This window comes from Dendrobates tinctorius, unplaced genomic scaffold (genome assembly GCF_039654945.1).
Source record: "Dendrobates tinctorius isolate UK_male_01 unplaced genomic scaffold, ASM3965494v1 ptg000095l, whole genome shotgun sequence".
NCBI classification, from domain to species: Eukaryota; Metazoa; Chordata; class Amphibia; order Anura; family Dendrobatidae; genus Dendrobates; species Dendrobates tinctorius.
The window spans coordinates 8,233,259-8,259,549 of record NW_027361763.1 but is presented as its reverse complement, the minus strand read 5'-3'; the positions used below and the strand labels follow the sequence as shown (position 1 = coordinate 8,259,549).

General features: G+C 43.5%; 1 protein-coding gene across 1 annotated transcript in view; it reads left to right on the top strand.

Moving 5' to 3' along the window:
- Positions 1-26,291, top strand: part of LOC141098747 (catenin alpha-2-like) — a 767,899-nt gene that overhangs the window by 276,051 nt on the left and 465,557 nt on the right. Inside the window, exon 2 of the mRNA XM_073586719.1 lies at positions 10,588-10,693. Coding sequence (XP_073442820.1) covers positions 10,592-10,693 — 102 coding nt within the window. The 5' untranslated portion in view covers positions 10,588-10,591. The remainder of the gene's footprint in view (positions 1-10,587; positions 10,694-26,291) is intronic.

Sequence of the window (26,291 nt, the reverse complement as noted above, 5' to 3'; positions counted from 1 at the left end):
AAACATTCCGCTGTTAGTTCCATAGAGCATTGCAAGAACCAAGTCTTTCCTTGGAAATACGAACATTCCGCTGCTAGTTCCATAGAACTTTACAAGCGCCAACTGACTTTTCCTTGGAAACGCAAACATTCCGCTACTAGTTCCATAGAATATTACGAGGACCAACTGTCATTTCCTTGGAAACACAAACATTCCGCTGTTAGTTCCATAGAGCTTTACAAGAAGCATCTGTCTTTTCCTTGGAAACAAGAACATTCCGCTGCTAGATCCATAGATCTTTACAAGAACCAACTGTCATTTCCTTGGAAACACGAACATACCACTGCTAGTTCCACAGAACTTTACTAGCACCAACTGTCTTTTCTTTGGAAACATGAACATTCCACTGCTAGTTCCAAAGAACCTTACAAGAACCAACTGTCTTTCCTTGGAAACATGAAGATACCACTGCTAGATCCGTAGATCTTTACAAGAACCAACTGTCTTTGCTTGGAAACATGAACATACCATTGCTAGTTCCATAGAACTTTACAAGCACCAACTGTCATTTCCTTGGAAACACAAACATTCCGCAGCCAGTTCCATAGAACTTTAAAAGAACCAACTGTCTTTTCCTTGGAAACATGAACATTTCCCTGCTAATTCCATAGAACTTTATGAGCACCAACTGTCATTTCCTTTCTCAGTAATGGGAAAGTCTGTATTTCCTGAAGACGTCATGATTTGCGAATTTTGAGAATAAAAAATCAGTCCAGGAGGAGAAAGAAGCAAGTTTATCTCACAAATTACAGAGTTTCCAATTTTCATGTGCACTGTTGATTTATAAAAAAAAAAAAATAAACCGATGGTTACTTTTTGAAAATGTTTTTTTTGCAAGATTAGTTTGAAAGTTAGCCTACTGTAGACGGGGTCAACGGAATGATTATTAATAAACGTAGGAAATGCTGTAAAATGTTTGGGAACATTTATGTGGATTTATTACAGTGGAAATCTGCGTTTTCTCTGAGCGGCCGTAGATTTGCTCTATACTAGGTGAGCAGGTTGTACTCGGCACACCGGGAATAAGGAAAGGGTTAAGGCTACTTGAATTAACCAGTCAGATGCTGGAAGTAAAATGCAAATCCCTCGTGGCTGACGGCGGCTCCTCCGCAGCCACCAAGGACTCGCTGCGTTCTCCCATCACATCGGGAGACACATCGTCGTCTCGGGCGGATCGCTCGCCTCTGAGTTATGCTGACAGATCCATAAAGCATATTTCTCCCCGGTGACAAATGGACGTCTGCTTCATATCCCGGTTTGGCTTTCATGATTTGTTTGTGACTCGCTTGCTGAAAGTTGCATTATGCTCTGCAGACAGAAGGGGGCGCTATTTGTGAATGGCTCATCAGATGAAAGTGGATTCAGATACTAGAGATTCATGCATTTTGGGGGAAAAAAATCCATTAAAAAATGTTGCAGTGTTTGGCTGTTAAACAGAATAACACAAAAACAGGACTTGAAAATCCTCCAAAAATTCAAAAACACGGCAAAAAGGCAGAGATGTTAAACTGCTCAGGCCGCCAAACAAATGCACTCTCAGGATGCAGCGGGCCCATGTAGTTAAGATGGCGGCAACACAGGTGCAAGAATACCGATATGACCACCACTCTCGACCTACCAATCCATGGCGGCTGCTAATGCACAATAGAGGCTTGTATGGGGCGCTGTTCACACTATGGCAATGCACAGCATCCAGGCTCGCAGCCTATTAGTGACACCCATACTATTCGATCAGGCGGGCTGCCCAGCGCTATCCAAATGCATCCCATGTGAACAGACACCAGTTTATAAGACCGAATGGGCCCAACTGCACCCTGAAAAATAAAGTGCAAAAAAAAAAAAATACGCAAGCTCGTAAGCCACGTCACGGGTCCTCACGCTTACGAGTCCTATCACTAAACAGTATTTGACTGTTATAGACTCCCTGAGAATATGACGGTAAGCTCCTGACATCTCGGATAGGTGGGCAGCACGGGGCGAGGACCACACTGATTATAAAGGGACTGGACTATTGTTGAGGACAGTACACTTTGATTCACATACAGAGACATGTAAAAGTTTGGGCACCCCTGGTCAAAATGACTGCTATCGCGAACAAGTTGAAGGTGAAATCATCTCTAAAAAAAGCCAAAGATGGACATTTAGGGATGTGTTTCAGACAGGGGGCAATCGACACAGGAACATCAAAAGTCTAGATGGTCTTTACAAGAGGAGAAAGAAGTGGGTCCATATTGGGGTCCATAGGATGGTTTATCTCTAAGCCAGACCACCTCTCTGGAATCCCCTCAGTCTTTTCTCATAGCGTTTGTGGTTAGGATTCCCATTAGGAAGCTGTCGGTGCCGCCCGCCCCGTTAAGCAGGGGCTGTGTTGGGGATTTATAGTCTCATCTCTTTTGGTTGACTACAGGGCACGTCTGGTGGCGGCAGCGGAATGATCTCTGAAATTTGCCTTTGTAAATGGAGAAACATATGGCGGTACAGCGAGCATATTGCCTGATCCAAATGGATAATTATGTTCACCGCACCGTGCAATTAGGAAAGGAAAGAGAACGGCATTGTGCTCAGAAAGAGGCGATTATTATTATTATGCATTTATATAGCGCCATTTATTCCATGGCGCTTTACATGTGAAAAGGGGAAATATAGACAAGTACAATAAACGTGTGTAAGACAAGGGACACACAAGTACATAAGGAGAGGGGACCCTGCCCGCGAGGGCTCACAGTCTACAGGGATGGGTGAGGATACAGTAGGAGAGGGTAGAGCAGGTCGTGCGGTGGTTCAGTAGACCGAGGATCACTGCAGGCTGTAGACTTGTCGGAACAGGTGGGTCTTCAGGTTCTTCTTGAAGGTTTCCGTTGTTGGTGAGAGTCTGATGTGTTGCGGCAGAGAGTTCCAGAGTATGTGGGAAGCACGGGAGAAGTCTTGTATGCGGTTGTGGGAAGAGGAGATAAGGGGGGAGTAGAGAAGGAGATCTTGAGATGATCGAAGGTTGCGTGCTGGTAGGTACCTAGAGACCATGTCACAGATGTATGGAGGAGACAGGTTGTGGATGGCTTTGTATGTCATGGTTAGGGTTTTGAATTGGAGCCTCTGGGCAATGGGGAGCCAGTGAAGGGCCTGGCATAGGCGCGAGGGAGACAGGTGGATTAGTCGGGCAGCAGAGTGTAGGATGGATTGGAGCGGAGTCAGAGTGCTAGAGGGGAGGCCAGAGAGTAGGAGGTTGCAGTAGTCGAGGCAGGAGATGATAAGAGCATTCACTAGTGTTTTTGTGGTTTCGTGGTATGGATCAGGCAGCAGGTAGAGGGAATGTGGAGTAGCCCAGATTATCAAGGCCCCCTGCTCTGTGTGCTCCGTCCTGCACCCAGAGATGGGCTCAGGTTCCGCAGTGACGAGGGTATGATTATTGGCTTCTGGAAATGTCGGGTGACAGTGATTAAGATCACACAACATAGACAGATCAGTGCCCCATACGCGGCCAGCACAGTACTCTCCTGAAATACTCTGTGCTGCTGGGGGAACTAGCTTCTTCTATACCTTCTTCATCCCATGACATTGTCCCTGTCACTTGCTTCTGTATTTTCCTCTTCATGATTCTGCCCGTGTCACATTCCTTCCTGTCCTCACATCATCTTTGGAGTAGACGGGTCACTGTCTTCTACAAAGGCCAACACACTTCTTAAATACTCTGTGCTGCTGAGGACCTTGCCTCTCCTAGTTTGTCACCTCCCTCTTGTCTTCATTCCCTCCATACAGGCTGGTCCTATCACATGCAGCCTTGTAATTACTAACTCTGCATATCCTTGTTACCAAGAGCATTTCGGCCCCTGAAACACTCTGCACTGCTGGGCCACAGCACCTCCCATATATTTCCCTTCGCTCTTCATGCCTGTGTCACATACACCAATCTTTGTCCTTACTAACATCATCACAGCTGTTGATCCACCACTGAAATACTCTGTGCTGCTGTGAGCCCTGCTTCTTTCATTATACAGCCATCAGCCTGTGACCTATAAGTTATACTCCATGGCATGTCACATATGGTGCTGTGGACCCTACTTCTTCAGTCTGTGACCTCCCAGTTGCCCTCATTCCTGTCCCTGCTGCTCCTCTTATATAGAATTTGCGCTCACAATACTAAGATTAGACAGGTCACTTGTCCCTACAAGATAGCCCCTTACTGCTGCTGCCATCATTTCCAGGCTGCAATTGCATACTGAGCATTCTATCCCCACCCACTTGTGATTGGATGCTGAGCATTCTATCCCCGCCCACTTGTGATTGGATGCTGATCATTCTATCCCCGCCCACTTGTGATTGGATGCTGAGCATTCTATTCCCGCCCACTTGTGATTGGACTGAGCATTCTATCCCCACCCACTTGTGATTGGATTCTGAGCATTCTATCTCCACCCATTTGTGATTGGATGCTGAGCATTCTATCCCCGCCCACTTGTGATTGGATTCTGAGCATTCTATCTCCACCCATTTGTGATTGGATGCTGAGCATTCTATCCCCAGCCACTTGTGATTGTATGTTGAGCATTCTATCCCCACCCACTTGTGATTGGATGCTGAGCATTTTATCCCCACCCACTTGTGATTGGATGCTGAGAATTCTATCCCCATACTCTTGTGATTGGATGCTGAGAATGCTATCCCCACCCACTTGTGATTGGATGCTGAACATTCTGTCCCTAGCCACTTGTGATTGGATGCTGTACATTCTGTCTCCAACCATTTGTGATTGGATGCTGAGCATTCTATCCCCACCCACTTGTGATTGGATGCTGAGCATTCTATCCCCACCCACTTGTGATTGGATGCTGAACATTCTATCCCCAGCCACTTTTGATTGTATACTGAGCATTCTATCCCCAGCCACTTGTGATTGTATGTTGAGCATTCTATCCCCACCCACTTGTGATTGGATGCTGAGCATTCTATCCCCACCCACTTGTGATTGGATGCTGAGCATTCTATCCCCACCCACTTGTGATTGGATTCTGAGCATTCTATCTCTGCCCACTTGTGATTGGATGCTGAGCATTCTATCCCCACCCACTTGTGAATGGATGCTGAACATTCTGTCCCTAGCCACTTGTGATTGGATGCTGAACATTCTGTCTCCAACTATTTGTGATTGGATGCTGAGCATTCTATCCCCACCCACTTGTGATTGGATGCTGAGCATTCTATCCCCACCCACTTGTGATTGGATGCTGAGCATTCTATCCCCACCCACTTGTGATTGGATGCTGAGCATTCTGTCCCCAGCCACTTGTGATTGTATACTGAGCATTCTATCCCCAGCCACTTGTGATTGTATGTTGAGCATTCTATCCCCGCCCACTTGTGATTGGATACTGAGCAATCTATGCCCACCCACTTGTGATTGGATGCTGAGCATTCTATCCCCACTCACTTACCTCCCAGGACGAAGCTAAGGCGAAATGCGCGTCGGGGGTCGTGGTATCACAGGTCATATGTGCATTTTTTCTTAGGGGCTGCTGTCATATACTCTGAACAGGGGAATATATGCCATGTGCACATTTGTGTTGTTCATTACATTGCTTTGATGGCATTCAACTTTGAGTATATATAATATCTTTTGCCCCTAATTTAGATAGTGTTGGGCACTGAGTCTGGCGGCACACTTACATACATTAGAGTGAGTCTCTCTTTTTTCACTTTCATGTTTACTACTTTTGCCATATTTAAATGCACTATTCCATGATTTTGCATGCCATTGAAATACTATTGTCCAGTGTCACTGTTATTGTAGCAGATTAATATATATTATTAGCACCTTTTTATTATATGCTTTCTGTGCTATATGCTTATATGCTTATATGCTTTCTGTGCTACTGCAGTGTTATGCACTGATTTTGGCGACATTTTACATAGTCTACAGAGAGCCTCCCTTCCATTGCAGGGTTAACTGTTTTGGCTATACCTACCATATCATCTTGTAATCTTGGATGCCCTTATAGTATCTTTGTTAGGCTTTACCATCATTGCAGTAGACTACAGTTTTTCCGCTTATGATTTTTCGTGTCCTGTATACCCCCTATGCTCCATACTGGATTTATTATGACTTTTTTGATACATTACCTCTGGTGTACACTTTCTACATCTAATTAGTACATATGTATTTGTGATATCCATTGATATAACCATCTCTTTTTATCATGTCTGTGTCTTTTGTATGTATTTCAGTAAAGCAAGATGTAATTTTATGGCAATATGCTTCCTTGATCTGTTTGGTGTATACATTTGTTGGGAAGTGCCATGTTTGTTCAGGCCCTAATTGTGGAAATATATACACTTGTGATTGGATACTGAGCAATCTATCCCCACTCACTTATGATTGGATGCTGAGCATTCTATTCCCACCCACTTGTGATTGGATACTCAGCATTCTATCACCGTCCACTTGTGATTGGATGCTGAGCATTCTATCCCCACCCACTTGTGATTGGATGCTGAGCATTCTATCCTCGCCCACTTGCGATTGGATGCTGAGCATTCTATCCCCACCCACTTATGATTGGATGCTGAGCATTCTATCCCCACCGACTAGTGATTGGATGCGGAACATTCCATCCCCTCCCACTTGTGATTTGATACTGAGAATTCTATTTGTGATTTGATACTGAGAATTCTATCTCTGCGTACTTATGATTGGATGCTGAGCATTCTATCCCCTCCAACTTGAGATTGGATACTGAGAATTCTGTCTCTGCCCACTTATGATTGGATGCTGAGCATTCTATCCCCTCCCACTTATGATTGGATGCTGAGCATTCTATCCCCGCCCACTAGTGATTGGATGCGGAACATTCTATCCCCGCCCACTTTAGAATGTTCTTAAACTGCAGTCTGAGCCATCATCTTCTGCAGAGAACGTCCTGGGGTTCTTCCGTGTATCGTGCTCGCTGAGCTGACTGCGGACAAGTTGTCTTTGCTGTGCAGTGACGCCCTGACCCTGAGGAGACAGCTGTATTCTGCACGTCTTGTGCATTTCTTCTCCGCAGTCCTGTTTATAATTCCATCAGGGTGAAAATTACCGTCTGTCTCATCCGCAGTCTCTAAAACTCCTTGTAACTGTGGCTTCACTGACAGCCGGACAATTTGAGAGGCGCGTTCCCCAAATCAGTGGCGACACCTTCATTCCAGTAGCGCTCCACCGGGGCCGAGCGGCTGTAATTGGATTTTGACGCTTCACCTTGTCGCCACCGGTCTAGAAGTATTTTACCGGCCGCGCAGCAGTCCAGATGCTTTACTTTAGAAACAGAAATGTATAAAATCATGATTCTAATTAAAACGGTAATTCATTTCAAATTCACCCATGCATAAAACAGCGGATACAGGGCCTCATACGGGGCTAAAGAAAAGTTTGTGTCTGCCATGGTCCTACTGTTATTTATCACCGTGAATGCTGATACTACATGAAGCTCCTGGGTCCCAAGCACAAAATTTGTAACAGGGCACATTCAAAGCAGATGATTGATCATTCATAGCATCCCTGGTGGTCTAAAGATATGAAAGGGCTAATAATATCATCCCTGGTGGTATAAGTCAGTGAAATATCTTACCATAGTATCCTTAGAGGCCTAGGGCAATAAAAAGATTTAATATAACATCTCTGGTGGTCTAGGGCATTGAAACAGTTAGTTTTTACATCTCTAGTGGTCTAGAGTAATAAAAGGGTTAATAAATACATCCCTGGTGGTCTAGGATATCCAAGCGTAATTTCGATTGTGATCTAGAATAGTGAATGGGGTTTAGAATTGTTCCTGGTGGTCTAGAGCAATGCATGGTTTTATAATCACATCCCTGGTGGTCTAAGCCAACGAAAGAGCTAATCATAGCATCCATCGAGGTCTAGAGCAATTTAAGGGATAATAATGACATCCCTGGTGTTCTAGGCCAGTGAAAGGACTAGTAATAACATCCCTGGTGGTCTATGATATTTAAGAGTAATATCTAGAATAGTGAATGGGGTTTAGAGTCATATTCCTGGTGGATTAGGGCAATGCATGGTTTAATAATCACATCCCTGGTGGTTTAGGATAATATAGTGGTTAGTGATAACATCGGTGGTGATGTAGATCACAAAATTAGGTGCATAGTTATTTCCCAGTAGTCAAGGACAAAGGTGAAGCAAATGATACCATTCATCCCTCGTAATCTAGATTAGTAAATTGGGTTTTATTGTCGTTTCTTTGGTCCTCTACGGCATCGATGGGGGTAGTGGTTACATGCCTGGTGGTCTAGTGTAGTAAAGTGGTTAATGGATCCATCCCTCCTTACTTAGGATAGATGATGGTACTTTTAGTTACATCCCTGGGGGTCACATCAGGTCTAGGGCAGTAAATAGGTGAGTGATAGGGTAGTAAAGCGGTTAATGGTAACACCCCTTCTGATTTAGGACAGTGCATGGCTTGTAGTTATTTCCCTGGTGGTCTAGGGTGGTGAAGGCATTTATGGTTCTATCACTGGTGGTTTAGGGCTGTGAAGGGTTAAAAGGCAGATCAAGTGAAGGGCAGTGAATGAATTAAAGGAGTTGTCTGCTCTTTCGATAAAAATGACTCTTGAATCTTCGCAACGTGCACACCGCAGATTTTGAGGACTCTCCAGTGTCAGTGGTGAGTGGTTATATGACTACAAGTACGCGATTTCTGACCAGCTCAATACAAGTGTAAGGATTGAGGAGTTGGCTGCAGACTTTTAGCAAAAGACCAGACATCCCCTTTAATGATAACATCCCTGATGGTCTAGGGTATTTTAGTGGTTAACTATACCATCCCTTTTGATCTAGTTTTAATGATCCTTTCTGATTGTCCAGACTGGATGCAATTCTAACAAATGTTCCATTAAGGTTATGTGTGCACGTTGCGGATTTGCTTGCAGAAATTTCTGCACGGTTTCTGCATCTCTTGGCAGAAAACGCAGTTGAAAGTCTTCGTGTTTTTTATGCGTTTTTGTTGCTGTTTTCCATGGGGTTTTGTATGCGTTTTTCTAAATCCATAGAGCTAAATAAAGATATATTATTTTAAAAAAAAAAGAATTGTGATGTCATTTCCTTGTTCAGCCTCTTCTTTTTCATCATGCATTGAAGACCATATCATTACATATCATGTTCAAGTATAATGTTTACACACAAAACAAATATAAGAATATATATATATATATATATATATATATATACAGTATATAAATGTAATACCAAGCCCGAGGTTTAGTAATGAACAGGTGTCAGCCAGATACCCTAATTAATAAAACGGTACATAAAGAGTTAAATAAAGACGCACGCACACACACTCACACACCAGTCTATGTAGGAGCATTAACATAATTAACCTACATATGCTGTAACAAAACAGCAACTGTCAGAAATTTGTGTGAAACGCAGGATCTCTTTATTTTTACAAAAGTTAAAAAAAGAAAATTGCATGGGCTGTCGCATAATTTTCATAACCAGCAGAGGGAAAGCTGATGTTAATAGTCTGGGAAGGAGCCAATAGCCATAAAAGTTCCCAAGCTATTAATATCAGCTAACAGATATTTACTTAACCTTTATTGGCTAGTTTACAGGGGAACCCCAGAAAAAAATTGACATGGGGTCCCCCTATAAAATCAAACCAGCAAAGGGTAGGCAAAAAGCAGCAGGCTGATATTAATAGCCTGGGAAGGGGCCGTATATAATGGCAACCCCCCAGGCTAAAAAAAATCAGCTCTCAGCCGTCCCAGAAATGGTGAATCTTATAAATGTGCCAATTCTGGCTCTTAACCTCGCTCTTCACATTTGCCCTCTAGCTGTGGAAAGTGGGGTAATATTTGTGGGGTTGATGTTACCTTTGTGTTGTCAGGTGACATCAAGCCCACAGGTTAGTAATGGAGAGGCATCTATAAGACACCCATCCATTACTAAGCTTATAGTTATATGGTAAAGAAAGAAACAGCCAGAATAAGGTCCTTTATTTGAAATAATCACAAAATAAAATAATAAACTCACAGACACATGCAGACACACGCAGATACCTTTTCATTTAGCGTTTTTAGCAGCAAATCTGCAAAACCTTTTTATATCTCCATTTTTGCTGCGGATTTGAGTGACTCAGTGTAAATGAATGGGTGAAAAACGCTGCAGATCCGCAAAAAGAATTGACGTGCTGTGGAACATAAAACACTGCAAATAAGGACGGAAATTCCGCATCATGTGCACAACACTTCAGGATTGTCATTGATTAACCTTGCTTTAGTGGAAAAAACGCTGCGGAAAAGCAACAAATCGGCATGGTGTGCACATAGCCTTATTATAGGCCAGATGTGAACAGTGCCGTCTACACTCACACACAGCAAGCAGAGATCCTGGAACACAAAGCACGAGCGGAGGGTGTAGAACTTCCGAATTATTTACAGAAAAATTATCATTTCTGTGAAGTCAAACGGCCAATAATGCAGCATGCACGGTGATTGTAGCCCCGATTTCTGCTTTCTAATGATTTATCATATATGAACTTTCCCTTTCTTTTTTTCCAGGAAAATGACATCTGCAACATCACCAATAATTCTTAAATGGGACCCCAAAAGTCTAGAGATCCGAACCCTTACTGTGGAGAGCCTCCTGGAACCACTCGTCACCCAGGTAAGTGCCTGCACAGTCAAAAGATGGCCCCCTTTCCGAACAGCACCACTCTATAAAGGGCCATGGCCCTATGGCTGGTTCATCCGTCCATCAAATGATGCCCCTCTTGCCCACCAGGACCACTCTATAAATGGCTATGAACCGGTCTACTCTGCTGGTTCATCCGTCAATTCATCCATCCATCCAGTGATGCCCCCTTGCCCTTTAGGACCACTCTATAAATGGCTCTGACCCGGTATTCTCTGCTGATTCATCCATGTATTCATCCATCCATTCTATGATGCCCCGTTGCCCACCAAGACCACTCTATAAATGGCTATGGTCCTATCTTCTCTGCTGGTTAATCAATCTATAGATCATCCAAGGTTGCCCCCTTTGCCCACAATGACCACTCTATAAAGAGCTATGGATCGATCTTCTCTGCTGGTCCATCCATTAATACAATGATGCCCCCTTACCCACCAGGACCAATCTATATAGAGCTATGGCCTTATCTTATCTGCTGGTTCATCTTTCCATTCATTCATCCATCCAAAGATGCCCCTTTTGCCCACAAGGACCACTTTATAAAGGGCTATGGCTCAATCTTCTCTTCTGGTCCATCCATCCATCCATCCATCCATCCAATGATGCCCCCTTATTCACCAGGACCACTCTATATAGGGCAATGGCTCGATCTTCTCTGCTGGTCCATCCATTCATCCATCCAATGATGCGCCCTTACCCACCAGGACCACTCTATATAGGGCTATGGCACGATCTTCTCTGCTGGTCCTTCCATCCGTCCAATGATGCCCCCTTACCCACCAGGACCAATCTATATAGAGCTATGGCTCCTTTTTCTCTGTTGGTCCTTCCATCCATCCATCCATCCATCCATCTAATGATGCCCCCTTATCCACCAGGACCACTCTATATAGGGCTATGGCTCGGTCTTCTCTGCTGGTCCGTCCATCCATCCATCCATGCCTCCCTTACCCACCAGGACCACTTTCTATAGGGCCCCAGTCCGATCTTCCCTGCTAATCCTTCGATCCAACCATCCATGCCCTTGCTGTGCGGTCACCCCATCACCATGATTGTTGTAAATGTGCTTGCTCCTGGCTTTAGCTTGCTTTTTTGGGGTATATCATGAGACGACCATTGGGTGCAGTAGTTTGGACTCTTGGTGGTGATTTGGTTCTGCATTTGTTTGGGTCTTCAGTCCTTTCTTGCATCTGTTTATTTTTTCCAAAGAGCCTCTTGATATGTATGTAGCGGGCTCAGCTCCCGGACCCGTCATACACCCGCACGGGATCTTTGTGGGTAGTTCCAGCAGATATATTTTCTCTGTGTCTTCCTTCTGGTACATTGGCTTTATCTGACACATTCGATAGCTTCCATGACACTTCGGAGCATTTTTTTGGGGGGGCTTCTGCCTCCTAATTGTGAAATATTCCACTTCTATCTGCAGAGATGAATTTTACGGCGGATCATATGAATTGTGATTAGTTTCACCTGGTGCTGAATGAATCGCTATTTGTCTCTGCCGGCTTTACTGTAACATTGCTCCCCACGCCTCACAGGTTGAATTTGGACAGTATGACGAGTAATGGCTCCTCCTCCTCGCTGGGCACGTTGAGACGCGTACGCCGCCATAAGTGAGCAGAGTGCAACCTTTCCAATCCATGGAAAACTAGAGTGCACACGAGTTGGTCCACCACCATTTTTTTTTTAAGTTCATCACATTTTCAGGATCTCTGCTTGCTGTCAAAGACCTGGAAAATAAAATTTGCACTTACCTAAAACTACTTATATCTGGCGTAATTTTATGGATTTTATGTGATATAACAAGTAGCAAGTATTTGTGACGTCTAAAGGAAATGATGCATGGTTTGCTAAATATTTTAAAAATATAAATCTGAAATTTGTGACGTGTATTTGCATTCAGCCCCCCTGAGTCAATACTTTGCGGAATATTTTACTGCAATTTCTACTGTAGGTCTGTCTCTCCAGCTTTGTACATCTAGCGGTGACATTTTGGCCCCTTTTTTGCACTCTCTCTCACTCACTCGGTGAGATTGGATGGAGACGTCTGTGAACAGCAATTTTCACGTCTTGTCCCAGATTCTCTGAGATTTTGGTCTGAACTGTGACAGGGACGTTCACACACTTGAGTATGTTTTGATCTAAACCATCCATTGTATAGCTCTAGCAGGATGTTAAGGGTCATTGTCCTGCTAGAGTGTAAACCTACATCTTGCTGCAAGTCTTTTGCAGCCTCCAACAGGTTTTTCCTCCAGGATTGTCCTGTATTTAGCTCCATCCATCAGCTCTGAGCAGCTTTCCTTCCCCTGCTGGAGAAAAACATCCCTATAGCATGATGCTGCCACCACCATGAGTGACGGTGGGGATGGTGTTTTCAGGGTGATGTGTAGTGTTAGTTTTCCGCCAAATATGGCATTTTACAATTAACTAAAAAAGTTCTACTTTGGTGTCATCTGACCAGAACACCTCCTTCCACATGCTGCTTCTACATGGCTTTTTGCAAACTGCAAACAAAACTTCTCATGGCTTTCTTTTAAAAATTGCTTTCTGCTTGCCACTCTTCCATAAAGGCCAGATTTGTGGAGTACATGACAAATAATTGTCCTTTGAACAGATTGTCACACGTAAACTGTGAATCACTGGACTTGCCTCTTTTATTAAAAACTTGTTTTCACCATAAAACAACAAGACTGGAGACTCTGTCCTTATTATTCTGCACTGTCCTTCTGGTGTTCCCACTGGAAGTATATGATTAAATTGAAATCTGGGTGTAATCATTAAGAATGAGCGGACATGTGGAAGTTCGGGTTTGACAAGTTCGACTGAACTTGAACCCAAAATACGATTCCGGTACTCAAACTTGACTCCTGACCCAAACCTCATATAAGTCAATGGGGACCCAAACTTTGCTGATGGAAAATGGCTGTAAAACGGTTATTGTAAGGGTCAGGGGGCTGCAAAAGGAAGCAAAATGGGGATAACAGCAGGAAAAGTGCCCTGCAAACAAATGGGGATAGGAAAATGACTTAAAGTAACATAGAATTAAAAAAATAATCTTGAACCAACACCCGGCTGCTGTGAAGTAACATCCATGCTCATCAGTCCGGCAATCATGCTGCCCTCGTGAGAATTGGAAGCTTTGAACTGAGGTAACCTTACTGATGGCTGGTTCTCACTAGGGCAGCACGAGTGTTGGACTGATGAGTGGTGCATGGCCCTTGCCAGCCTAAAAATATCAGCTCACAAATGTCTGCTGTTCCTTGGATAGTTATTAACATAGGGTGGACCCCATGTCATTTTTATTGGGTCCCCCCATTTTTAATAACCAGCAAAGGCATAGCAGACAGCTGCTGGTTGATATTATTTGGCTAGAAAGGTACATGAATATTTGCCTTTTTCCCAGCATAATAAGACCAGCTGCAGCTGCTTTCCCTTTGCTGGTTATAAAAATAGGGGGGACCGCACGTCGTTTTTAAAATTATTTATTTATTTCACAACGTCAGGCTGGGTCACGTGCTGCGCCGGTCAATCACAGCCATGCCAATGCAGCTTTTCAACAAGTTTTATTAGACTGCCGAACATGAACAACAATACAAATGTACAGTGAGAAGTCCGTGTTTGGGGTTCAGTACCAGAAACTAGGTGTCCGGTACGAACCTCTAACTTTGGAGTTCAGGTTCGCTCATCCCTAGTAACCACCAATTAGTGATGAGGTGTGTCAGTGCATACTGTGATACTAATCAGTAATGATATTGCCAGACTGTATTCTGACACTTTGTGAAGGTCTTCATTAAATGCCTCCATTTGACGAGTCAAAAGGGTTTCCAGGACTAAGATATTGATGGTCTTTTCTAGATCGTCAATATCAGATTGTTGGGTATCTGACACCTAGTTTCCCCACCGATCACTTGTTTCTGGGTCCCACAACCCCCTGGTAGTGCTCAATGTGCTGAGCCAGGACAACCAGGCTCTTTATTCCATGTAGTGGCCATTCACAGGTACTGCATTACCTGATGGAGCCGTGGTCTTCCGATAGCTGCCTGACCTGGTAATAACTAACCAGTGGAGGTGGAAAATGTTGGATCGCCACTGATCTGATATTGATGACCTTTTTTAAGTGTCACTATCTTAGTCCTTTAAGATCTACTTGAAGCAAACAATTACTTCCCATCCAAAGTCTTTTAGGATTGGCAAGGTCGTCCGGGCTAATGCATCTATCATTATAAAGAAGACGAATGACTGTAACATCTTGAAAGTTCCAGTCGTCAGTATGTCAGCACCAGGATGAGAAGATCGCAAGTAATTTATTCACTTTAATTGCTTCCGGCTCTTTTAAGCTTTTAGACGGAGACATTAATTTGCTTGTTCCCAATATTCCTCATGACAAAGTGACAATCGTTTGATAGCTGAACACTTTTCTTTTCTTGAAAACACAAAATGCTTAAAAACAACATAAGATGTGTAATGTGCCCCGACATTCAGCCACCTTAACCCCCTCCACCACCGAAGGGAACACTACATTCACCTTATTAACCCCGTTTGACAACTTCCCGCTAATTACAGGCAGCGTCTCTTCTTTCTCGCTAACTCGTCCAGCGCTCCTTGATTATCAAGCCAATGGATTCCGCTAATTACCGTGGCTTTGTGTCCGACATCGTTTCCTTCAGAATCCTATTTGATCCGTTTTCTTGATTGCGACGTAGATCAGATGAAGATGCGGCCGTCTTTACTTCAAAGCTTTGCAGCCTTGGTAGCGCATCGGGTGTGAGCTGCGGAAGTCACATCGGGAGAGATGTTTCTCGGGTTTATTATGAGATGTGAGGGAATGACAGCGAGACTTGTTATAAGTAACAGACTGTGGAGAACTCATTAATAGGAATCTATCATTACTATTCGGGATGGGGGGTGGTGGCGTCAGTCAACTTGACTACATTAGTTTGTATGTTCTGCCTAAAAAAAGGATTATGATTATCTAGCTTTAGAAACCAAATACTCTTGGGGTCTGTACTTTTGTAGATCTGTCAGGTTTGTTATAACTAGTGATGAGTGAGTATACTCGTTGCCCGGATGTCCTCCGAGTATTTTGGCGTGTTCGGAGATTTAGTTTTCGTTGTCTCAGCTGCATGATTTGCGACTTGTAGACAGGCTGAATACATGTGGGAATTCCCTAACAAACAGGCATTCCACACATGTATTCAAGCTGTCTACAAGTCACAAATCATGTAGCTGAGACGACAAAAACGAAATCTCCGAGCACGCCAAAATACTCGGAGGACACCCGATCATGCTCGGGAAAACCCAAGCAATGAGTATACTCGCTCATCATTTATTATAACTTTTCCCCTTTGGATTCCCAAACCTAGCAAAAGCTTTATTTTCACTTCCAAGGTTTAATATGACATAACATCAGATGCCACCAAGTCAAGTCTTATGACTTCTCTAACAAGGTGGATCTTCTAAGCCACAAACACAGACTGAAGGAGTTGGTGCTACGAGGGACAGTAGAGCTACATATGTAAGACTACTCCAGAATGTGGTATGGCAGAGGTGAATATGCAGGCCAACATCTTGGATGTGGAAAGGCAGAACTGTGTATGGAGGCCTTCGCTTTGGACATTGAACGGCAGAGCTGGGTAAGCAAGAAGGTACCTTGGAACAGTAGAGATGAATAGCAAGACAGGAACCTGGGAACAGCAAAGATAGGTAAGTATGAATGTACCTTTGAACAGTAGAGCCAAGAATGGAGACACCTCACCTTGGAGCAGCAGAGCCACAGATCTAAACAGTCACCTTGGAACAGCAGAGCCGAGTAGGTATAGAAATTCTTTGGAACAGTTGAACCGTGTATGTAGAAAGACATCTTGGAAAAGTAGAATCAAGTATTTAGACAAGCACCTAGGAACATCAGAGCTGAGTATATACTGTTAGTACACAACTAGAATTATCAGTGAGAAGGATCTTATAGGCAGCTAGGAACAACAGAGCTGAAAACTTAGGGACCTTGGAACAGTAGAATTGAGCATGTAGACAGGCAACTTGGAACAGTAGAGTTGAGTATTTATACAGGCACCTAGGAACATCAGCGCTGAGTATATAGACAGGCAACTAGGAACAGAAGAGAATATAGCTGGGTTAAGTTTGACTGGAGACTCAAAATGTTAGAATACTTGAGTTGAGGATGCAATATGGATAGGCAAAGACAAAAACATTGCAGTAGTTGTATGGATCAACTACCTGAAAATCTACACAGTATGTCACTGCCTTGACCAGCCTTAAAAGGCTTTGGGACGTGACATCAGAGGTGCGTGGCAGATAAGGAGGAATGCAGAGTCTGGCACTAGAACAATCACTTAAGATATTCATTATATCTTATAACAAATTGAGTCCATTTCCAAACACATATAATGGGTATATTGTGAATCTTAGGAATGCTCTTAGATCAGCGCTTGGTCTGTCCAGCTTCTTCTCTAGTGCACTCTAGGCTAGTCCAGGCAAAGAAATGTTTTTCAGAATCATGAGGCTGAAGAGGCCCAAGGATGATGAAACATCTGTCCAAGGACTAATCTTTATAGACAATATATAGATAGGTTATAGATAGATAGATAATAGATAGAAAGATAATAGATAGATAATAGTCATATAATAGATAGATGATAGATAATAAATAGATAATAGATAGATAATAGATATAGATAGATAGATAACAGATAAATATATAGATAATAGATAGATGATTAATAGATAGATAATAAATAGATACATAGATGATAGATAGATAATAAACAAATAAATATATAGATAGATAATAGATAGATAATAGTTAGAAAGACAATAGATAGATTATAGATAGATAATAGATAGGTAAATAGAAAGAAAAAAATAAAGGCAGCACTCGGAAAAAAAAGGGGGGAGCAGGGGTGCAGGGCCTGTTAGTGCTTATAGATTCCTGACATTGTGCAGTACATTTTGCTTCAGAATGCCTTGATAGTCTTGAGATTGCATCGTACCCTGAACAGATTCAAGACTCCCTGTACCAGATGCAGCATAGCAGCCCCAGAACTTCCTTGAACCTCCTCCATGTTTCACAGTAGGTACAATGTTGTTTCTTTGTAGGATTAATTTTTTTTTCTGCGAACATAGAGCTCATGGGATTTACCAAAAAGCAACAATCTTGTCTCAACTGTCCAAAGGGAGTTCTCTCGGTAGCTTTGTGGCTTGTCAATATGTACTTTGGCAAATTCCAGTCTTGCTTATTTATGAGCATTTATTTCAGCAGGGGTTTCTTCCTCTGTTGTATTCCATGAAATCCACTTTTGCCAAGACAGTGACTAATGGTGCGCTCTGACACTGATGGACCTTGACCTTGGAGTTTATCTCTAATCTCTTTGGAAGTTTTTCAGGCTCTTTGATTCCCATTAATATTATCAGTCTCTTCATTTTCTCATCAGTTTTCCTCTTTTGACTATGTCCACTGAGGTTATCTACAGTTCCATAGATGTTAAACTTTAAAAAAAATTTTGTAATATAATGTTTGTCTATAATTTTATTTCCAATTTCCTGAAACAACTCTCTCCACAGCTTTATCTGCACCTTGCTCAGTGTGGTGCACACCATGATAACAAACAGCACAGTGACTACTTTTTGTCCTTCAAATAGGTGACTGATTGATTACAAGTTTGTAGACACCTGTGATGCTAATTACTGGACACACCTTAGTTCAATCTGTCCTTATGGTCAAATTATCATTTTTATAAATATTTTCAATCTTTTCTAAGAGTGCCAGTATTTTTATCCAGGTCATTTTCATAAGTTGTTTTTTTTTATTAATTTTTCTGTTGATTCACAATGCAAAATCAAAGTCTAATTCAGCAAATTTAAATTCAAAATTATATTTGAAAATTTTTTTATTTTATTTTTTTCTTTCATTTTCGTACACCATTTTCAGCCTGAGAGATTATAAAATATTTCTGAAAAGCATAATTATTATTTTTTTTAATTAAAACCGCACTGTCAATTCACTGGTAGAACTGATTAGCGAAAGAGAAGCAAGATGCAGTAATAATCTGTTCCTGTCTACTCCCCAGTATCCTTGGCTGCTTGATAGCCAGAGATCTGAGATTCCTATGCTTGATTTTCAGGAGCAGTAAATTTGCAATGGCACAGCACACAGTATTAGTCCTAGGAACAGTGTTATGAATGGTCACCGAGGAGGATGGCAGGAACAGGCTAAGCCACCAAAAGACCAGAGAGGTTGGTAACTAAGCAGATTGCAGACCCTTAGTCCTATCCACACAACTAGCAGTAGCCGTGGAGCGTACCTACGATGCCCTAGATGCTTCGTCACAGCCGGAGGACTAACTAAGCCTAAAGACAGAAAGATGAAATCTAAACGGCCCCGGAGCAGATCCCCAAAGAATAGACTGCCCCCAAACATATATTGTCGGTGAGACAAGATGAGACACAAACACAGGCAGAGGACAGACTGAGCAAACAGTGGGGCCCAAGCTGTCTAGACAGTACAGGACAGAAAAGATACTGTCTGCAATCACACACAAACCCCTGAAAAAGTCCAACACTTCTGATGTACAAAAAACCTGAGGTCACACGACCTCACCCCCGCTAGATCAGCACTCTGGTATAAACTGGCAGCAAAGCAAAAAGATACTAACATAACAGGGGACTGAACATGCTGCAACATATGAAGCAGGGCCCAGCGCTGCCCCCAGCAGGGAGCACGCTGAACCCTAGCAGCAAATCAGAAGGCAAAAAAAGACACAACCAGATTAGATCCAAAGGATTAGCAAAAGAATCACTTAGCTGAACCATGCAGATCAGGCAGGGGACAAAAGAACTCCAAATGCACACAGAGGAAATCACCAGCAGCCTCCAAGAGCAGCCAGCTCAATTATATGCTCCCAGCCAGTAATCCCAGTTTCCCAATTATTGTCGTCAGGTGGAGAACTTCCATCCACCTGGCCAGCTCCACTACTCTCAGTAACCACCAGAGGGAGCAGAGGGAGCTTCGGTTCAGAACTTCGAGCAAGGAAATTCACAACAGAGCAGACTTTGTAAATTTTCTGCACTTGGTTATTACCAGGTTAAATATGAAATTTCTGGCTTCTTGCAGCCACCAATAGAGAGAGCAGATGAGCTGATGAGCTGACGTCATGCTGATTATATAGGGAACTCAATAAATCAGGACACTTCTGAGCTCCCCCTAGTGATGGCTTCTGGAAGCAAAAAAAAATCATTTTTTATTTGTATTTTTATGCAGATGAGTTGGAGCTCTGCATCAGAAGAACAGAGCTAAAATAAAAAGAAAAATCTTTTTACACAATAGCAAAAAATTGTGACAGTTTAACCTGGATATTAAATTGCCATGAAAACAATTGGTTGGCACAAAATTCCAATTAATGTATTATATTATAGACCCCTGTGGTGGAAGTGTGGAGAGCTGAGAGGAGCAAACTGCTTATATTGCTGAAATTTGCATTTAAATGATGTGAAGCCGTAAAACTGAAAAACAAAAAAGGAAGGAAAAATCAGATGCTTATTAGACATAAAAAGTACTAAGGCCCCAAAACCAGAGCTAAATGCAATTATTACTTTTCCTTTATTCGATTAGGTGGACCCTAATAAGTGTGCAAAAAAATACATTTATCAAGTAGAGAGCGAAGATTATTCCTCGCCCCTGGAATAGTTGATACGGGAAAGTCTACCTTCCAGTTTTTCACGGATGGGAAAAAAAAGTGAAAAACTTCTACAAATTTTTTTGTGCTATGTTCAAATTTTGACCAAGATTCATACTTTAGACAAATCTTATTTTTATAAGAAAAATGACAACCGGTACATAGTTTTCCCCCATGTACAAATATATAGGGTCTTTGGTTTACTGGAAAGTGGCTTAAACCTATTTTGTAGGGAGTTGGAAATTGACATTGGTTAAATTTTCTGATTTAGGATCAAATTACCTCTTCAGAGAGAAGGAAGACATAAACTGTAGTGGGTCGCCCTCCCAGGGCTGTGGGGTACTCGGTACTGGGCCGGTCCTTCAGAGGGGAATGTCACAGCAGCGGTGACCTGGTCCGTGGCCCTGGGCGCCCATATAAAAGAGGATTGAGTGATGAAATAAAGTTTATGAGTGATTTGTGACGCCACCTGTGGTGTTCGGCAAGGGAGGTGTTAAGCCGATGCTGCAGACAGATCCTCTGTGACAGATGGTGGGGTGCAGCAGTGATGTTATAGCCCTCCACAGGCAGGGCTGTAGTCCCAGGGGAGAGTAGATGAAGAGAGTAGGGGTTGAGGAAGAGGGTGCAGTGTTTGGCACAGAGATGTAGCAGTGCTGAAGAGGTTGCAGGAAGGAGGCAAGGACACAACAGGGTGCACTTTCTTTACCTTTACTTTGTAAGTGCCATCCAGGGTCCAGATTACAGATGGCACCGGAGCTGATTAGCCTGGAAGCAACTCAGGAATCTCTCTATGCAGATAGGTTGTGTAGTCTCCTTCCTAGCGCTTACTTGAGGTACAAACAGTACTGTGTTACACTGAAGTTCCTCCTTCTTGTTTCCTTTTAGATCTACCTTGTATGACAGACAGCTGTAGCCTTCTTCTTCTGGCTCACACGTCGCTGTTGTGCCTCTGAGTATTAGATGGGAATAGAGCATTTACAGCTTCCTATTCCTCTGGTTTCTGTTGCAGGACCTTCAGTATCCATACAACCGTGGAGACCAGGCTCCAGATTGTGTGCTCCAGCTGGGAACGAGCTCTCAACTCCGCTCAGTCTCCGAGCTTCTCTCTCCACGTCTACACACATTGCCCTCCTCACAGAACTAACTAATTTCCCTTTCCTGGCCCTCAGAGAGCACTCCTCCCCCAATTCTGGCTCAGAGCTCCCTCTGCTGGCCCGGAGTGGGAACTGTGTTGCATGTTATGGTTAACTGCTAGAGAGACCCTTCATTGCTTCCAAGCCTGACATCACCCTCCCTGGAGGAAGGCAATGCCACTGTGGCGACCATACTCCTGGGGGCGCTACAGTAGCATCACCTACCGCTAGTAGGAATCCTAATAGTCAATATCGACCCTTTGACAAGACATTGCCATATGACTTAAGATGAAAGCCAAACTAGAATCTATATATGCACATACGTGTTTGGGGTTGTTGCACCTCCTTAGTGCAAAGGATGAGCTCTGATTTGGCTGTATGAGAGGCCCATGACTGCAGTCTAAGGGGTAATCTTTCTCCTTATGGATCCTTACCCTGGCATATCAGACATATCATGCTCCATAAGTAAGTACCCTGGTCACATGCATCTCATACAGCCAAACCTGATCTCATGCTTTCCACTGAGGAGGGGCAACATCTTTACCGCTTTTATTAGCTAATTATTAATGATGACCGAATTTTTTGCTGATATTTAAATTTGGCATTTCTCTCAAACTTGTGCAGGAAATTCTTTGTAGACCCAACAGAAAATAAATGTATGATGGAAAAAAAAATATTGTCACTTTGTCACTCACTTGTCAAACAGCTGCCGATCTGGTCCTCTTTCCTCAGGCGTGCAACGTCCTCTTTGTGCATCTTCACTCTCCATTTATGGCTTCTGGTGCCAAGAAATGACTCTGACACTATGACACACATCGTCACATAACATGCATCTCCCAAGGTGTCGAACAGGCTCTGGGCAATGTACTGCTGTGACATTACTATGAGCATCGTAACTAGAGATGAGCGAATATTTCAATGTTCAGTTCGGATTACGTTCACCGAATTTGTAATATTCGCCGATTAATTCGGCATGTACAACACCTTATAGCGGCCCCAAATGCTGCCAAAACACATCAAATGAAGGACAGACACCAAGAAAGTGGCCTCAATTCACCCACAGGACAAATTTTAGCATGATACTGCATCAATCAGCCAGGCATGAGGTATCGGGGTCTGGGACAGCACTTACAGCTTTCAATTGAACGTCACAGTAAGATGAGGTGGGTGAGGGATCGGTGTAGGCCTGCTGTGCTGGGAACCCTGATACCACATGCAACACCTCGACCTGCTTTCATGCTGAGCCACATTCAGGTGGCACAAATATCAGTTTTGTAGTTTTGTACCATTATCAGACAAATCTAAGGATAGTACCACGGGTAGTTGAGTCCAAGCAAGTAGAGGCCTGACGGTCTCGAAGGCCTACTGCTACAGGCAACAAGCATGAAGGAGACCCAACCAGGAGTTTACACATTTACAAAAATTATTGGCAGACACCACAAAAGTGTCACCAATTTCTCGAGAGTAGAAATAGTATAATAGGGACCGACAGTTCTTCCACTACACCTAATCCAGCAGATGGACACGCAACCAGGACTATTCACATTTTAAAAATTGAGGGCCTTACACCACTGAAGTGGAATAACTGTCACAATAGTTTAAACGGGACCGACACGTCTTCCACTACAGCTAACTCAGCAGATGTAGACCAACCATGACTGTTCACAAATTTGTGTTACCATCATCATCAGCAGCAGCAGCAGTCACAGCAGCCACACTGAAGATATCACAGAGTGCAGTTACTTGACATTATTGCATCACACTAAAAAATGCAATATCAACTAGTCTGTGCAGTCTGCGATTGGGGTGCAAAAGTCCTTGGAGATCCATGACTTTTATTGAAAGTTAGGCAGTCTACACTTTCAGGGGACAGTCAGATGCGCTTATCCATCAGGACACAAACCAGCGCTGAAGACACATTCTGAGATGACGCTGGCTGCCGGGCATGATTTAAACCCCTACTGCCATCGGACGGATAGTACGACCGATGGCATTACCCCCGCTTTGATGTGGGCTCTGTTGGTGAGCCCACATCAAAGCCGGGACATGTCAGTTGTTTTGAACAGCCACAATAGGCGCGGGTGGAATCGTGATCCATTCGTGCCTATTAACTGGTTAAATGCCGCTGTCAAACTCTGACCGTGGCATTTAATGCTCACTTCCGGTCATCGGAAATAAGCGCACCACTGATCCTCATCATGTGATTTGGGGTCATCGGTCCGTCAGGTCCTTGAGACCACTATGGTTGTTGATGCCGGATTGCTATGAGCGCCACTCTGTGGTCGGCTCTCATTGCAATGCAGTAATTCTCTACATGGAGGAGATCTGAGCATCGCCTCTATGTAGCAGAGCTGATCAAGTTGTAGCAGCTTCTAGCCTCCCATGGAGGCTACTGAAGCACGCCAAAAGGTAAAGAAAAATAGTTTTAAAAATAAAAAAATACAAAATTTTAAATCACCCACTTTCGCACCATTCAAAATAAAACAATAAAAAAAACATTCATACACATATTTGATATCGCCGCATTCAGAATCGCATGATCTATCAATAAAAAAAAGTATTAACCTGATTGCTTAACGGTGTAGTGAGAAAAAAAATCGAAACGCCAGAATTATATTTTTTGGTCGCCACTACATTGCATTAAAATGCAATAACGGGCGATCAAAAGAACGTATCTGCACAAAGGTGGTATAATTAAAAACAATAGCTTGGCGTGCAAAAAAATAAGCCCTCTCCCAACCCGAGATCACAAAAAATGGAGACGCTATGGGTTTCAGAATATTGAGCAATTTTTTTTATTTTTTTTAGCAAACTTTGGAATTTGTTTTCACCACTTAGATAAAAAAGAACCTAGACATGTTTGGTGTCTATGAACTCATAAGTTCCTGGAGAATCATAATGGCAGGTCAGTTTGAGCATTTAGTGAATCTAGCAAAAAAGACTAATAAAAGACAAGTGTGGGATTGCATTGTTTTTGCAATTTCACCGCACTTGGAATTTTTTTCCCGTTTTCGAGTACCGGACATGCTAAAACTAGTGTTGAGCGATACCATCCGATATTCAGAAATATCGTATCGGATTGGATCGGCCCGATACACAAAAAGTATCGGGTATCGCCGATTCCGATACCGGAAGTCCCATTCAAGTCAATGGGACAGAAATATCGGAATTAAAAAACCCCTTTCTTGCCTTGTACATCCTGTTCAGGAGGGGGGAAGAGTGTGGGCGGTGCGTGGGCGGACACTGTGCGTGTCTGTGTGTGCGGGTGGGGTCTGTGCGGGCCTCTCGGGGGTCTGTCCCGAACGTCGGGGGCCTGTGCCGGCTGCCGGTGGTCTGTATGGGCCTCTCGGGGGTCTGTTCCGACTGTCGGGGGCCTGTGCCGGCTGCTGGTGGTCTGTACGGGCTTCTTGGGGGTCTTTGCCGACTGTCGAGGGCCTGTGCCGGCTGCCGGTTGTCTGAACGGGCCTCTCGGGGGTCTGTACGGGCCTCTTGGGGGCCTGTGCCGGCTGTTGGTGGTCTGTGACGGCTGCCGGGGGCCGGTGCCGGCTGCCGGTGGTCTGTACGGGCCTCTTGGGGGCCTGTGCCGGCTGTTGGTGGTCTGTGACGGCTGCCGGGGGCCGGTGCCGGCTGCCGGTGGTCTGTACGGGCCTCTTGGGGGCCTGTGCCGGCTGTTGGTGGTCTGTGACGGCTGCCGGGGGCCGGTGCCGGCTGCCGGTGGTCTGTACGGGCCTCTTGGGGGCCTGTGCCGGCTGTTGGTGGTCTGTGACGGCTGCCGGGGGCCGGTGCCGGCTGCCGGTGGTCTGAACGGGCCTCTTGGGGGCCTGTGCCGGCTGTCGGTGGTCTGTGCCGGCTGCCGGGGGCCTGTGCCAGCTGCCGGTGGTCTGTGCGGGCCTGCCGGGGTCTTGTGTGTGTGCAGGCATCGTCCGATGGGACTACAAGTCTCATCGGGCGATGCCTGCTACAATGACAGTGATTGACACATTAGCCAATGATGGGACAGTAGAAGTCCCATCATCTGGCTAATGTGTTGAATGTAAAAAATAAAAAAAAAAGCATACTACATACATACTACATATATACTACATTCATACAACATACATACATACTACATATATACTACATTCATACAGCATACATACATACATACTACATACTACATACATGCTACATATATACTACATTCATACAATATACATACATACTACATACTACATACTACATACATACTACATGTATACTACATTCATACAACATACATACATACTACATTCATGCTACATATATAATACATTCATACAACATACATACATACTACATACATACAATGAAGTATATATGTAGCATGTATGTAGTATGTATGTATGTTGTATGAATGTAGCATATATGTAGTATGTATGTAGTATGTAGTATATATGTATGTTGTATGAATGTAGTATATATGTAGCATGTATGTAGTATGTATGTATGTTGTATGAATGTAGTATATATCTAGCATGTATGTAGTATGTAGTATATATGTATGTTGTATGATTGTAGTATATATGAAGTATGTATGTAGTATGTATGTATGTTGTATGAATGTAGTATATATGTAGTTTGCATGTAGTATGTTTTTTTTTTGTTTGTTTTTTTACATTCAACACATTAGCCGGATGATGGGACTACTACTGTCCCATCATTGGCTAATCTGTCAATCACTGTCATTGTAGCAGGCCTCGCCCGATGGGACTTGCAGTCCCATCGGACGAT